Source organism: Triturus cristatus, chromosome 7 (genome assembly GCF_964204655.1).
Source record: "Triturus cristatus chromosome 7, aTriCri1.1, whole genome shotgun sequence".
Taxonomy (NCBI): domain Eukaryota; kingdom Metazoa; phylum Chordata; class Amphibia; order Caudata; family Salamandridae; genus Triturus; species Triturus cristatus.
In genome coordinates, this window is record NC_140590.1 from 217,600,424 (window position 1) to 217,616,699 (window position 16,276).

At 53.4% G+C, this 16,276-nt stretch overlaps 1 protein-coding gene across 1 annotated transcript in view; it reads right to left on the reverse strand.

Annotated features, from left to right (window-relative positions):
* Positions 1 to 15,595: 15,595 nt before the first annotated feature.
* Positions 15,596 to 16,276, reverse strand: part of LOC146809255 (zonadhesin-like) — a 29,042-nt gene continuing 28,361 nt past the window's right edge. Inside the window, exon 4 of the mRNA XM_085614322.1 lies at positions 15,596 to 16,094. Within this exon, the coding sequence (XP_085470448.1) occupies positions 15,721 to 16,094 (374 nt within the window). The 3' untranslated portion in view covers positions 15,596 to 15,720. The remainder of the gene's footprint in view (positions 16,095 to 16,276) is intronic.

The following is a 16,276-nucleotide window of genomic DNA, read 5'->3' on the forward strand; positions in this document are numbered from 1 at the left end:
TGTGCAGTGCATATCCTGTTCCCCAAAGTCAACCTGTGCTGTTCTTCCTCCCTTCCCCTCCTTGACATGTGTTACCTGGTCTGTGCGTTATCACTATTGCACATGGTCATCTAGGCTGCCAGTTTATCAAGGTGCACACTGCTTTCAGCATCATGTGTGGGGGTGGTCTGCCTGTGCCCTGTCCTGTTCAGTCATTTGGGGGTGCATAATTGTTGGCACTGATGCTGAGTCTTAACATAGGAGTGTGAGGGTTCAAATGAACAGACTTGCAGCATGCATTACCAATGTTGTGGCCTCAGACATGATGTGCATGAGTGGGATATATGCATAGTGCCGGGACGGTTGCTCCTGTAACAGTCAGCTCATTCCAGGACCATGCAGCAGTGTGCACACTACAGTCCAATGACACAGCCTGCCCTCCTACTCATGTGTGTCATCCAACACTGTGCACATTCACTGTGGGTTCATCATGGCTCTGCCTCTGTGGCATTGTTCCCTGGCCTAGGTAGTAGTTTTCACATGTGCGATACATTTGCCCACTGGACAGGGATACACCAGTTTGCTTGTGCATACTCACACTGGGCAGTGACTGTGTGGCTATTCACAACAATCTGTTGATGTTTGTTTGTGACCAATATGTTTTGGCAGCCCTACAAGGTGATATCGTGTTAATGAAGCTAGTTTTCAAGCACAGTTATTGTAACCCTGAATAAGAGGTGTCACTTCTTGATCGGTATCAGTCACATTAACTCAGGTATGGGTGGGTGTGTGCGGGAGGTACATACATGTTCAACCCTGATGTTTCATTGCCAGTTCTGACTTGTGTGTGATGATTCGCAGTACAGAAAGTCATCGTGCAGTGCCCCCGTGATGTTGGCCAGTGCTTAATGTTCGTGCTTCATTGCCTGTGTCAGTTTTTGACAATCATGTATCCTGCTTGTACATTTTTGCCACCTGTATGTGGTTCAGATGCTACACAGTTGTGACTTTGTGTGCTGACATCTGTGGGTACATTCTGGCTTGCCATGAGGGGGAACCCACAGTACAGCTAGGCTTTTTTGCTAAACAATTGCAGGCCCATTAGCTTATGCATTGTCCTGGGTGTGGACATGTGTGCCACTCCAGATGACAGTCAGTAGGTCATATGTGTAGCCAACTGTGTAATCAGGTGACAGATAGCCATGTGACAAATGACATTATTCAAGTTGTTACTCAGAGAAATTGTCCCTTGGCAATCACTACACCTGTCAACATCTCTCAATGTTTCATATGCTTGACCTTGTTGTTTTGTTGTGAAGGACAATAATGTGCCTGCATGACATATGTCTCCCAAGGAAGTGCACAAGACACCACCTTTACACTTTCCTGGGAGCCGCTGGTACATTTTAAAGTAAGGCACAGTTTGAACAAAACTTGTTTAGAGTTCATACATATACATGTTCCCACAGTATGGTTGCATTTGGGTTAGTCCTTGGTTGTTGCCGATACCAACTTACGAGTGTCAAGTCATCCAGACCACCGTGGTGCCATGTATATGTACTTACTGATACCCCATTTCTGGTTAACAGTGGCTTATTGGAATGAGTCTGGCAGCTCAGACAATGACTGTGTACATGTAGTTTGGTGTGCACCTCCTTGTGTGACTTCTGTTATAGAGACACATGTGTGTTCTGTTCACAAAGTGGCACATTCACACATTCTAGACATGTCCATTGTGTAAAGGGTTGTGATTCTCCAGGAATCACAATGTGTTCCTTTGGGGTTTCCTAAGTACTCACAGGTCTCAGAGTGTGGGGACACCTTCTGCATTGGCATGTGGTATTTGGCCTTGGGTGCGACATTACTGTTGGGTTCACAGTGAAGAGGAGGTGGCATGCCTTCATAGTCTTGCTGTGCTCAACTGATCCCAGACACTAGCTTCTCAGGATCTTGGGATTTCAAGTTATTTGCTGTTGTGTCCTAATGTTCATTTTTTCCAAGTGGCATGGTGGGTCAACCAACTGGGGAGTGCAGGGCTTACATATGTGGGGAGTATTCTAGACGTTACTCATGATGCCTTTCCTGTTATGCACTGTTGCCTATTTTGTTTGGACTCATGTGTCAGATGTAGACAGGTGACTGATTTTTTCCTGTCTCTTCACCTTGCCCACAGCATCGTCGGAGGACACCGAGGGAGACACCGGCACGGACGTGGAGGAGGGATCGAGCACTGGTGCGACCACTGCTGAGGAGTCGGCGGAATCTAGTGGAATGGAGGGCGAGGGGAGTGAGGCAGAGGACCTGCCCAGTACCAACACTGACTACGAGGCTGACGGGTCCGAGGATGAACTCCCTGAGGGGGCGGAGGCTGCTCAAACAGCTGGCAGCAGCACTCCATCCGTCACCGCCCCCTGGATTTCCATCACCGCCCTTCCAATTGCTCGGGTCCCTTCTGTCCGTGCTAGGCGACCACATGTCTCCTTCGTGCCAGGCACCGCACCCCCTGCCCCTGTCCCCCCTGCTGCCCTCGCTGCCGAGTCTGTGGACATTCAGCAGCAGTTGCAAGTTGGGCAGACATCGATCCTGACTGTCCTCCATGGCCACACCAGACTGCTGACCCAGATGTTGTCGTACATGGAGGGCATGTCATCAGCGATGTCTGAACAACGGATGTTGCCGAGGTCCCTGGACTCGTCACTGACGGCAGTAGTGAGTCACCTGCAGTGCTGCGTCAGCCCCTACCCCTGCCCCATCCACAAGTCCCACACCCATGCCTGTCCCAAGCACACCAAGACATCCACACACACGCACCCCACCAGACAGAAGCAGCACACCACCACGTAAGGGCAAGCGCACACCTCCTGACACTCACACTCAGGGGGAAGCAGGCACACCCACTGGGTCTGGGGCACACAGGCAGGCACGCAGCCACAGTCCTTGTCCACATGACTCACTCCCCAGTCCCTCCGATGTAACTCCCCTTGGCTCCCCTGCCCCAGATTCGGAGAAGGAGGCCCACTTTGCTGGGCTGGGCCTCAGCCCCACTAGTTCACCTGGCCGGAAACGGTCAAGGCGCTCCACGGGTAGGGGAGTTAAGTCCCCCAGCCTGTCAACCACCTCCCCCAGTAGCGCTGCAACCCATCCTTCCGACCCCCACCCCTCCTTGGGGCCTGTTGTTTCTCCGGGTGCAGGGGAGACGCTTGAAGAACTGGCAGAAGTGTGCAGCGCCATGCTCACCTCCACCTTTGGTGCTGCCCCACCCCCTGTGGTGGAGTCGTCCGTCCCTGCACCCACCACACCTACCCTTCCCCCTCCTGTCCCTGCGGTGCCTGGTCCTTCCCCACATGATGCCCCCCCCCCCCAGTCGACGACACAGAGTCTTCTGTTGTGCAGACAAGCTAGGGGAGACGCATGGCCATGTGTCTCCCCCAAGGACTGATGATATGGACTGGCCATTGACCTTTGTGAATAGTCTCGTTTACACCTTATTATTTTCATGCTGAATAAAGCATTTTCTATTTTCGTTAGAAAAGTCTGGCATTTCAGGTATTGATGTTGATGCTGATGCTACAGGAGTTGGGGTTGTGGGCATGTGTTATGTTTCAGGGAAATGTTGTAGTCTGCTGCTCATGGGGTGGAACCTGGTATCTGCGTGCCATCACAAGGTCTCTGCAAAGATTCTTTGTCATGTATGCTCTTTGTGTTTGGAGACATTGTCCCAAGGAGTGTTCCTTCCTCTGTGGCACATGACATCTTCCCTGCAGAGAGTTGCACAATTGTTGTGTTGCCCTGTGTCTACATTTCCTTTGTTGGTGATGGATCCCTTCAACTCTGGCCATGCCTGCTCAGCAATGTCTCCGGCTGCATTGTCTGTGCCATCCTTGGTACTCACTGTACTTGTGTATAGAGTATTTTGCCATGCCTTCATGGAGAAATTGTCCTTTTTCTGCACAATGCATGTGTGTAATCCCAGCCTAGCACACATATGGGACTTGTTCTGCTGGGTATTTGTACACCTGACTCACAGTTGTGGGCATTGTATCTGTGGGAGCTCCACCCTATTCCTTCCATGACAGACATTTTGGTGGCTGGCCCAGCACCTGAACATTCCTATCAGTCCTGGGATGTGCGTGACAGTGTGTGTTCTCTTTGGCTCTTTTAGTTTAGTAGGCAGTGACATGACTATACAGTCTTGTGGCATGATCTCAGTGTGTGTATTGTGCTGCATCTGCCAGGGGTGGGTATGCATGTGTTATTTGTCCTCACACCCACATGTGGTGTGTCATGCAGTGGGGGAAGGACATCCATCCTCCTGGGAGTGGGACACTGCTGTCAGTGATGTGTTGTTATGGCACTATCATCATTGTCCTAAGTTAGGGATGCCTCCATACACCCATGGAGTTGTGGTCATCTGATAATGATGTACACACCCCCATGTCCCTGTCCACTGCTGGGAGTCCTCTGCACCCACCCCCATGTCCCTGTCCACTGCTGGGAGTCCTCTACACCCACCCCCATGTCTCTGTCCACTGCTGGGAGTCCTCTGCACCCACCCCCATGTCTCTGTCCACTGCTGGGAATCCTCTGCACCCACCCCCATGTCTCTGTCCACTTCTGGGAGTCCTCTGCACCCACCCCCATGTCTCTGTTCACTGCTGGGAGTCCTCTGCACCCACCCCCATGTCTCTGTCCACTGCTGGGAGTCCTCTGCACCCACCCCCATGTCTCTGTCCACTGCTGGGAGTCCTCTGCACCCACCCCCATGTCCCTGTCCACTGTTGGGAGTCCTCTGCACCCCCCCCATGTCTCTGTCCACTGCTGGGGGTCCTCTGCACCCACCCCCATGTCTCTGTCCACTGCTGGGAGTGATGGGCACCCACCCCTCACATGTCCCTGTCCACTGCTGGTATTCCTCTGCACCCACCCACCCACCCACTTGCGCCCTTGCTGTGGTACACTGCTGTCCTGGGCATACACCACCCCCAATTTACAGCTGATGTGCTGCACCAAGCCGTACACCTACATCCGTGGCGTGTGTACGCCTTGTATCCATCATGTAATGGGGCTGTAGGGGTACGCGTGGTACAGCCCGTACACATGCTCTGGGGGCGTGGGTACGGGCCATACACGCGTACCCCTACATCACCCCTGCAATGGTGGTACGGCCCGTACCCACGCTCTGGGGGGCGTGGGTACGGACCGTACAACCATTGTGGCGGTGACGTAGGGGTACACGTGGTACGGCCCGTACCCACGCTCTGGGGGGCATGGGTACGGTCCGTACCACCATTGTAGTGGTGATGTAGGGGTACGCATGTACGGACCGTATCCACGCTCTGGGGGCGCGGGCATGGTCCATACACACGTACCCCTACATCACCACTGCAATGGTGGTACGGCCCATACCCACGCTCTGGGGGGCGTGGGTACGGGCCGTACCACCATTGTGGCGGTGATGTAGGGGTACGCGTGGTACGGCCCGTACCCACGCTCTGGGGGCGTGGGTATGGTCCGTACCACCATTGTAGTTGTGATGTAGGGGTATGCGTGTATGGACCGTACCCACGCTCTGGGGGCGTGGGTACGGTCCGTACACGCGTACCCCTACATCACCACTGCTATGGTGGTACGGACCGTACCCACGCTCTGAGGGGCGTGGGTACGTCCCGTACCACCATTATGGTGGTGACGGGTACGCGTCCATGTCCACTTCCGTTGTGGCGGGCGTGGGATTGGTGGACACGCCCCCCGAAGTGACCAGACCATGGAGGTAATTATTGTGCAGGATATATGTGTTTTTTGTGGGGTGTGGGTTTTGTTTCCTGCCCCTTGCAACCCCCCCACCCTTTGCCCCTGGGGGTTGTTCTGACCTTCTGCGGCGTCTGCGTCGGTTTCTGAACACGAGGTCGTAGGCTATGAGGGCCGGGATGACGCGTAGGTTGGGGTCCATCGCTGTCCGTCGCATACCGGTGCTCCTTGTTCGCGTCGTCCTCAATTTCCCGGCAGTTTTTGGCTCCCGTAAAAAATGCTACGTGCGGAGTGACGTAGGCACGATTCGTACTTGCTGGTCCGTAAAACGCTGCCTGACTCCGTCCGGACGTTGCGTATGCGCCGTCCAGAATCAGATTTGTATGTATTTTTTTGCCGGTCGGTCTTTTGTACGACTCGTACGGAAATGGTATTTCTGTGCAAATCGTACTTGCGAGTTTGTAAGGTGTTTTTCCGGGGTACGAGTCGGACGGAGAATACGCTCCGTACGACCATTTGTACCCGGGTTTTACAGGATCGGAATCGGCACCTTAGTGTGTGTTTTTATATAACTATATATTTGTATATAGAATTAAATGATTCACTGAATGTATTTACTTTATATTCTATTAAGTTTATATATGATAATATTCAACATGTTGCTACTTTAAATTGTGTATTCATTATAAAATCTAAATATTTGTATGGTTTTGTACGATTTTACTGGCCACAATAACTTTTTACAATATTTTTGTCATTTACATTAAAGGTATAGGAACATGATATTATGGTATACGTTTTTAGCACAGCATATTTGTTAACTATATTGTTTACCATGATATTGTGTCATTAATCTCTAAACATCGGTTCATGTCATGTTAAATTTACCCTGATTGCTGTATGTTAATCCATTTGCAATAAAAAAAATCACATTTTGGAACAGCCAAATCTAAAACAATGTTCTTTATTTAACTTTTGTTAGTAGTGGCTCTGTAAATCAGACACCAAATCTGTGAAATAAAGCACCAGAATCCAAAAGTAAAGCCAGAACTGGAAGGCCTCACTTCTTTCATGGGACATCTTAAGTAAACAATATTCCTGATCATTCTTAATGACACATGTGTGTGTGTATTTTCAGTTGTAAAAATACATTGCATTTGTGAAACAAAGACAGAAATAAATGCAGGTTTTCTGAAATGAATGCGGGTGGGATCCACTTGCTCTAACTAAGCACTGTACGTTGCCCTCAGTTTATACATTTGGGTACCAGCCACACAGTGACCTCCCAGCCAGGAACCCACTCTCTCCTTCAGCAGCTCTGCTGTTGAGCCGCTGACCCCATGTCTCCCCTACGTGTAGGAGTTTGAGGCCACTGCCTGCCTCACTGCTCGTGCCAATTTTTGTGTGCCAGACCTGTCCTTGTCTTGGGATTGTGCCTTCATTTTTGTTATTGTCCTGGTATTGTGCCTTCAATTTTGTTATTGTTATTGTCCTGGTATTGTGCCTCAATTTTTTATGCCTCTCTCCCTGCTTGCTGGTTGCTCTTTTCTCGTTTGCGTGCCCGGTTTTCCCGCCTGCCGCGGCTCCCCCATGGCCCCTCCCCCTGCCGGTTTTTCCGCTCCCCCCTCCCAGCTGCGCTTCCCTCCCTCTCCCTCCCCTAATTAATAGCAGCTGCTGCAAAGGAGCGCGAGCAGGACACCTGATCTCAGAGCCAGGGACCCACTCTCTCCCTCAGCGGCTCCACTGTTGAGCCTCTGCCATTGACCCAGCGTCTCCTCTACCTGTGGGTGTTCAAGGCCACTGCCTGCCTCACTGCTCGTGCCCGTTTTTTAGGCCAGACCTGTCGATGTCCTGGGATTGTGCCTTCATTTTTGTTAATGTCCTGGTATTGTGCCTTTAATTTTGTTATTGTCCTGGTATTGTGCATCAATTGTTTGTGCCTCTATCCATGCTTGCTGGTTGCTCTCATCCCGTTTGCGTGCCCAGTTTTCCCGCCCACCCTGCTGCTGCCCCCAAAACCTCTCCCCCTACCAGTTTTCCTGCTTTCGCCTCCCAGCTGCGCTTCCCTCCCCTAGTTAATTGCTGTCGCCGGGAGCCACTGGTGCGCTAAAGGCATGCCAAAGGCAAGCCCGTCTGTGCCTGTCAGTGACCCGACCACAACTGTAGTGTCCTGCGAGACACGTTCTAGTGTCCCGCAGGAAGTTGCACCTCCAGCCACTCCCTTGAGGGCTGGACACACTGCACCCCACACCCATCCCTCACGGGCGTCACGAGTGACGTGGCCCCGTCAATAAAAGAGCCCGAGTGCACGTGCTCGTGGCCAGTTACTGATGTACATTCCCTGGTGTCTGCGTCAATCCTTTATGTAATGTGGGCCGGAGGCCCAACACCACATTGGCGACGAGGCGGGTAGCTAACCCCGCATGCCCGCTGCTTCCTCGCCTTCATGAGGAGGTAATGAGACACCGCCGCGACGGTGGTGTGGGTCGTGCTCAGCATCGCGACGCGGCCCTGCCTTGAAGGAACGAAGTACGGAGACTGGCCGTCACCCACTCACATCGCCTGGCAAATGGAGGAGTGGATGAGCACCCCCGCAGCAGCCACCCAAGCGCCAAGTAAAGCGTGAGTCTCCCCACCATGGTCGTGGGATGGCCGCCGCCACACTCAGACAATCGCCGCCGCAAGAGCCTTGCGACCCTCACTGTGCAGCGCATGAGAGCAGACCTGCCACCCACGAGCTAAGCACTGCTCCGCCAACTGCACTCCCTGCATCCGCAATAAAAAACAAAAAAGGAAAAGAAGTTGCCGCAACGACACGGGTGTGCACGCCCTCAGCCACAGACAGCACGACGGCACCGGCGCAGAGCATGAGGAGGCCCAGCCAGCAGATGTAATATACAAGGTCTGCAGTTGCCCACAGCACGCTCCAGCACCGCCTTAGACAACGGCTGGCACCGGAGAGAGGGTAGCGCCCAGCCAGTGAGGGAGAGAGCTGAGGTAGTCTTCACCCGGTAGGAAACCTGCACCTGCGTGAGCCAGGACACGGAAAAACCCATTTCCACGTGACCCGGGCTCAAGAGACCCCCATGGCTGCCAGCAAGCCGCCCAGCCCATATGCACCGCCCGACCGTACCCCCCCTACCTTCCTCCAGCGCTCAACATAGTTCGGAGGTAGGCTCACGGCCGTGGGTTCAGTTTGCCTGCAAGCGTCTAGGCCCAGCGCAGGATGCCACCACCGAACAGCCCCAATCTCCAGCAGCAGACGGAGAGAAGCGTGGCAAACTCAGCGAGTTTCATGAAATACCTGCAAGCAAAATCCAGCCAGCAGCTCCAGCCCGTGTAGCCTGCCTTCGGAAGGGGGAGATGCTGCAATACACGGCACGAGTGCCAGCAGCACCATCTAGTGGCCAAATGTAGCACAGCACCACGAGTCCCTTCAGCTCTGCCCGTAGCTGCTGAAAGACTGCAACCAAGGAAGAAACAAGTGGAGAGGATCTTCTCCCAAGACAGCCCAACGCGCTTCACCGACCCTGCTCACACGGCCTGCAAGGACCGCACTCAACAGTGCCACCCAGCTGCCCTCTTCACCATACCGGCACCTTCGGCATGCTGCGAAGTGGTTAACTGGTAAAGAGAAATACAGAGACATGGAACCATGATGGGGCGCGACACAGGCTGTACCCCTACATGACGTGATACCTGTCGGCCCTCACTCCTGCCACCAATACATTTAGGATCACATCACTCAGGCACACTAAGCAAAGACAGGTCGGAGTTGCACTGCACGGCCCTGGTGTTAGCAAGTTTATGATGCACCCTCTTGACCCTGCCAGAAGCAACTCATTCAGAGCGACCTGCGCCAAGGCCTTTGATGCCAACACTCACAGCTCCCTGGTAGAAGAGAGCTGCGGTGACGTGGCCTGCAAGAAACAACTGCTGTGGCATCCTAATGGACATTCCCGCAAGGCGCACAGCAGGTTTGCCACCTAGCAAGCCTGGAGTGAGAGCCTCCGCCACAGTGGAAAACCGCGACAGCTACAAGTGCACAGGATACTCTCCTGTGGCCAGCCACAGCTACAAGGTACTCTGCTGCAACAACCACACCTGGTCAGGAATTAGAAAAAACCCCAGCACACACCAGGGAATGTCAGGAGAGCTGTCCTGACAAGCGTAGCACGGTGACTACAGCGCCACCCCATCTTGTAAAGCATCATTCAGGCAAGAGAAGCACAAGGGGTAAAGAAAACTGCGGTTCAGACGTCAGCCCCAAGGAAAAGCTCTCACAGCATGAGAACCTAAGCTGCACTGGACAAAAGAAAGCACAGGCTGCAATGCCCCTGTTGGAACGGCCCTACTGTAAGGAAAGGGGAGAGACTGATGGTCCCCAGAGAAAGAACCCCAGGCTGCCTAGCACCTAGAATTCCAGCCAGAGTAATGGAATCTCAACCAGTCAAGCTCCAAGCCGCAAAGCCAAAAGGCAAAAAGCCACAGCCAGAAAAGACTTGCATAGCACTAAGCGCTCCCAGAAAAGCCTGACAACTCCCCAGCCCTAGCAACACCGACCAAGCTCAAGCACCGACACCAAGGGGGCTGCAACACAAGCCCCATCATCACAAGTAGAAGGCCAGCCATAAACAGCGACGTCTCAAGGGAAGCTACCTCCAGCAACAGCACAAGAAAGACTGGTGCAGAGCACGCACCACCAGTGGCTGCCCAACGCCACCACCAGAGAAGAGGTCGCATCACCCGCCTCTTCTGGCCAACAGGCACTACCGCCAACCACACCACAGGCACACCAGTGCCAGAAGGGAACGCCCAAGGCGAAGACAGAGCGCACGTGGTCCGGAGCGCGCAGAAGACCACACCAGTGAATCCGACAACACGGGCAGGCGCCCGGGAGATAGAAGCATCTCCGCAACGAAACACAGCTGAGCGCAGCACAGAGAGCGACCATGTCCCCACTGCACCAGCGAAGCCCCGCAGAGGGCCGAAAGTAACACAGGGTCCTCCTCAACACAGCCTCAAGATGGAGTCGGCGGTGACCCACAACAGGCAAGAGAGGAGTCACACCCGCAGCGGCCAGAAAGCGACACAGTGTCCGCGACACAGTGTCCTCCTCAACACAGCCTCAAGATGGAGTCGGCGGTGACCCACGACAGGCAAGAGAGGAGTCACACACACCACGTGACAGGCCACCACAGCAACAGGCGCTCCAACACCAGCGACACGCGACTGGACATCACGTCGCCCAGCAAGCAAGGAGCTCGCCGAAGCGAAGGCAGAAGCCGGCGCCCGAACAGCGCCGCCTCGAGGTCCAAGCGCAACGCCCTCGAAGAAAGAAGAGTGACAGCCCTGTCACCCTGAAAAACCGGAAGACACAGGTAGACTGAATAGACCGGAAAAAGGAGAATACCGGGGACTCACAGCAAGCCAAGAGCTCACCCTGACACATCTGACAGCCACCAAGGCGGACCACCGTCCCTGGACACAGCCTCACAGGAGAACCGAACGTAAGCCGCAGCAGTCGCAAACCGCGTCTCTCCACAACGCGTCTTCAGGTGAACGGCCACTTCCCAAGCGTCGGCTGTCCAAGTCAAGTGGCATCCCTGCTCCTGTCCGCAGATGCCATGGGTGAAGATCTGCCCTGAGTGTCCGTCCTCACACCGCCTCAAGATGGAGTCGGCAGTGGCCCCCAAGCCAGGCAAGAGAGGATCAACACACCCTACGTGTTAAGCCGCCATGGACACTCAGTATCAGCAAGGCGGAGGCACGTGGCTGCCCAGGTCCATCCTAACATCCGAACTCTCCCAGCAAATCACCAACACCTGTCATTCCGAATCACCACATGGCTGGCAACCGTCACCCACGCCAGCCATCGGCACATGCGTCAAGCACCACTCCCTGAGTACCGATGGACTGGAGTCCGAAACCGTTGCCACACAAGCCGACTAAATGGAACCCAAAACCTCCTGTGAACCTGGCCTACACCGGAACCGCGGCAGCGAGTGCAAGTCTTGGCCAAGACTCATCCACCCGTGATGGTTGTGCGTGCGACCAAGCAAAGGCTCCTCGGCGGTCCTGCAGCTGCCCCCAGACGGCACACAAGCAGCGGCTCCAGCGCAGCCTTCCTACAGTCCCGCAGCAACCCCGACGACGGGCCTCCCCAGGCGGGAGAGCAAGAAGAGACATTGCCCCACCGACAGGGTACCGGTCACAGCCAAGCGTTCCACAGGGACAGTCGGTCCAGCAACACCTCCGTGAACTCTCACGTTAGACCCCGTCCATGATCATGACGCAGCCCACCAAAAGAACTAGTATATCTCACCACAGACCATCACCGACGTCAGCCAAGAGGAAGCCATGCAAGACCCATCATTGTCAGCGAACGGACGGTATACAGCGGACGTCTCTAAGCCAGCGGTCGTGCCCTGAGTCCCTCAGGTTAAACTACGAGTGCCCGCGGAGAAGGTTCTGCTGCAAGCCAAGGCCACCAGCCAACGTCTGATGTCGTCCTGCCACCTGACTCGAGAAGCTGATGGACCCTGTGGTATTTCATCAACTGTGTTCTTCCCCCCAGGTTGGACTGACACTCTGTTTGTCCTTCAATAAAGTTGGGGAGGAATGTAGTGTCCTGCGAGACACGTTCTAGTGTCCCGCAGGAAGTTGCACCTCCAGCCACTCCCTTGAGGGCTGGACACAATGCACCCCACACCCATCCCTCACGGGCGTCACGAGTGACGTGGCCCCGTCAATAAAAGAGCCCGAGTGCACGTGCTCATGGCCAGTTACTGATGTACATTCCCTGGTGTCTGCGTCAATCCTTTACATAATGTGGGCCGGAGGCCCAACACCACAACAACCAGCCCCATGGACCCTGGATCTCCGACCTCCCACCACTAAGACAGAGCTGCCCTGCTCGTGCTCGACCCCAAAAGGAACAACAACTGCCAGCTGTCCACGCCGAACACCACCTAAGGCCAGTTCTCCTGCCGTCACTGCTGCCAAACCTTCACCAGCCTCTGCACCCCCACGGTCACACCCCAAGTCGGACGTCGACAACACCAAGACCCTAAAGGGCATCCTCCTCAATGTGTGCTACCTGACACACTGTAGAGATATGGGATCTCCTCGACACCCTGTGGCCAGACGTCGCCTTCTTCAAAGAAACCTGGACAAATGCCTCCTCCGCCCCCAACATCGCCACTGCAATTTCTGACGGATACATGATCCAGAGGATGGACCGCCCCAACGGCCCAGGAGGAGGACTCGCCATCGCGCAAAAGACCTCCCTCCGACTCTCCACCTCCACCACGAGTGACTCCTTCTTGATCACCGAACACTTTCACTTCCAGATCTAGACCAGCCCTAGAAACACACTTTGCAGCACCCTCGCCAACAGCCACCCCAGACCCTGCACTCCGTTTACCACTACCATCGATGACCTCATCGCCCCTCACCCCATCACCTCCACGAACTACATACTCATCAGAGACCTGAACTATCACCTCAAGGACCCCAGTGACGCCAACTCCGCCACCCTCCTGGAAAACCTTGCCAATGTCGGCCTGAAACCGCTCATCACCACCCCTACCCACAAGGCAGGACACACCCATGACCCCATCTTCGCAAGCGGGAACAACATCAGCTTCAGTTAAACCACACAACCCCCATGGATGGACCACCACTGCGTACACTTCACCATCAACAAACCCACGCACCCAAACCTGCACCTCGTCCTCCACAAAGAAACTGGAGCAAAGTCACAGAGGAGCGGCTTATCGCCACCCTCAACTGTGACAACTCTACCACCTGCACCTCCGCCAACCTCGCAGCCAAAGATCTCCACAGATAGATCTCCAATTACGCAGACAAGCTTGCACCCCTACATCAACCCGACAGACAAAGCCCCAGGAAGGCCACCTGTTCACTGCTGACCTCCAAGAATCCAGGAGTACCTGCAGACGTCTCAGTAAGAACTGGAGAAACAGCAAAAAGTCAGAAGATTGCACCCCCTACAAGAACGCCATGACTGAATACCACCAACGGTGTAGATCCACCAAAAGGACCTTCTTTCAAAATAAGATCCTCACCAACTCAAGCAAATTCAAAGAACTCTTCAGCGTCATCCAGGAATTCACCAAGCCACCCAGCGAAACCATGGACATTACCCCATCCCAGGACCTCTGCAGCAAGCTTGGCACCTACTTCCACCTGAAAATCAAGGGACTTTACAACTTCAACAACCAGATGCCCAACTCCGAAAACACCTCCCTCTCCAGCAACGCCAGCTTCGCTTCCTAGACCCCAATCACCACTGAGGACAAAACTTTGACCATGAAAGGCATCCACTCAGGGGCCCCCATGGACCCCTGCCCGCTGCACATCTTCCACAGAGATGCCATCGCTCCAGAACTACGACGCACCATCAATGCCACCTTCAAGACCGGCATCTGTCTCGACGACTGTAAATGCACAGAAGTAAGACCCCTGCTCAAGAAGCCCACAGCAGATCCCACGGATCTCAAGAACTACCGTCCCATCTCCCTCCTCTCCTTTGTAGCCAAAGTCACCGACAAGACCGTCAATGAACAACTAACAACATTCATTGAAGAAAACTACATCCTCGACCCCTCCCAATCTGGATTCCGCAGCAACTACAGCACTGAGACCACCCTACTCGCTGCAACAGATGACATCCGCACTCTCCTCGACCAAGGACACACCACGGCCCTGATCATACTCGACTCCACAACGCCGGCATACAAGGGACCTTCCTCGACAGGATCCACTCGTTCCTAACTGGCAGAACCCAAAGAATCAGACTAACAGCCTTCCTCTCCGAACCCCATGGTTCATTGTTCGGCCACAAGCTCTTCAACAGCTACATGGCCCCCCTCGCTGCCGTCGTCAGACAGCATGGACTTAGCATAGTATCCTATGCCGATGACACCCAGTTCATCCTCTTCCCCACCAAGGACCCCATCACCACCAGAATCAACTTCCAGGATGGAATGAAGGGTGTCGCATCCTGGATGAGCAACAGCTGTCTGAAGCTCAACTCAGACCCTCCACATCTACATGGAATATCACCTGGTGGCCCACCACTCTCGGCAGCCCTCCCACCCCCACGGACCATGCCCAGAACCTCAGCATCATATGCGACTCCTCCCTCTCTATGACCCGACAGGTCAACGCCGTCACCTCCAGCTGCTTCAACATCCTCCGCATCTCCAAAAGACCTTCACATGGACCCCCCCCCCGAATCAAGAAAGACCGTCACCCATGCACTCATAACCAGCAGACTCGAATACGGAAACGGCTTCTAGACCGGGATCAACAAGTACCTCTGCTCCACAAGCTCCAGACCATACAGAAAACTGCAGCCTGACTCGTACTCGGCATTCCTCAACACAAACACATCACTCAACACCTACAAAATCTCCACTGGCTCCCCATTGAGAAGAAAGTTACTTTCAAGATACTCACCCATGCCTAAAAATGCCTCCACAACACCAGACCCCAATACCTCAACAAAAGAATCTCCTTCCACCTCCCCAAGAGAAACCTACGATCGGCCGACCTCGCCCTTGCCAAAAACCCATGAGTCCGCAGAGCAAGAACAGGTGGAAGAGCCTTCTCCTACATCGCGGCCAGGACCTGGACACTCAATACCTGGCTTTTAGACTGAACGGGTCTGCTTACCCCCCTCCAGTGACTTGAGACCCTCACGGTTGAGTTGTGTGCTTACAATTCCCCTGATTGATTGATTGATTGATTGAGCTGCCATGTAACAACAAATCTATATTTCTAACTTACATTGCAGATCTTAGAGCGTGACAAAAGGAGTTGACAGGAATCTTTTGGCTCACATATGAATTTAATAATGCACATAAAACAGAACAGTTTTAGAAAAAACATGCATCATCGACAGTATATTCGGTGAACAAGAAGGTTACGCAAGAGAATGCATTAAAAGATAACTCTTTTTCTTTGTTAATTCTTCTTTAAGGGACAATCAGAGATGGGCACGCATGTGCGATCGTTATTAGAGCGGAACACATAGCCCCCATTGCACACACACCAGGGCTCGCAGGTTCTTCCGTCGACAGGTTTGGTATCCGGATTTGCACAGGTTGCATGATCGGACTTCAAACAAGGCTCATAATGCATGTTCGCCGGGCACCTAACTGGGCAAGTTTTGTATTTTACACATTCCTGAGAGCTGCTGGACTTGAATATGTAACCCGAAACACATTCACACCCGTTTCTGCATTCCATGGTACACTTAGGGACTGTGATATCGCTTAGCTTGTCGCAGTTTTCTCGACAGGTCCTCATGCAAGTACGTTCGGCGTTAGGTTGGCACACTATAGGGAGACACAAATGTGTAAGCCAAATTTTTGTTTTTATTTCAGCATCATTTGCAATAAAATATTACACACAATACCAGTAATAAAAAACAGGCATTCTTAAATATTACTGAGAAATATATGTAAATGCATCTTGTATTAACACCAGCTATTCTTTAACTGAAGTATCCTATCCACAT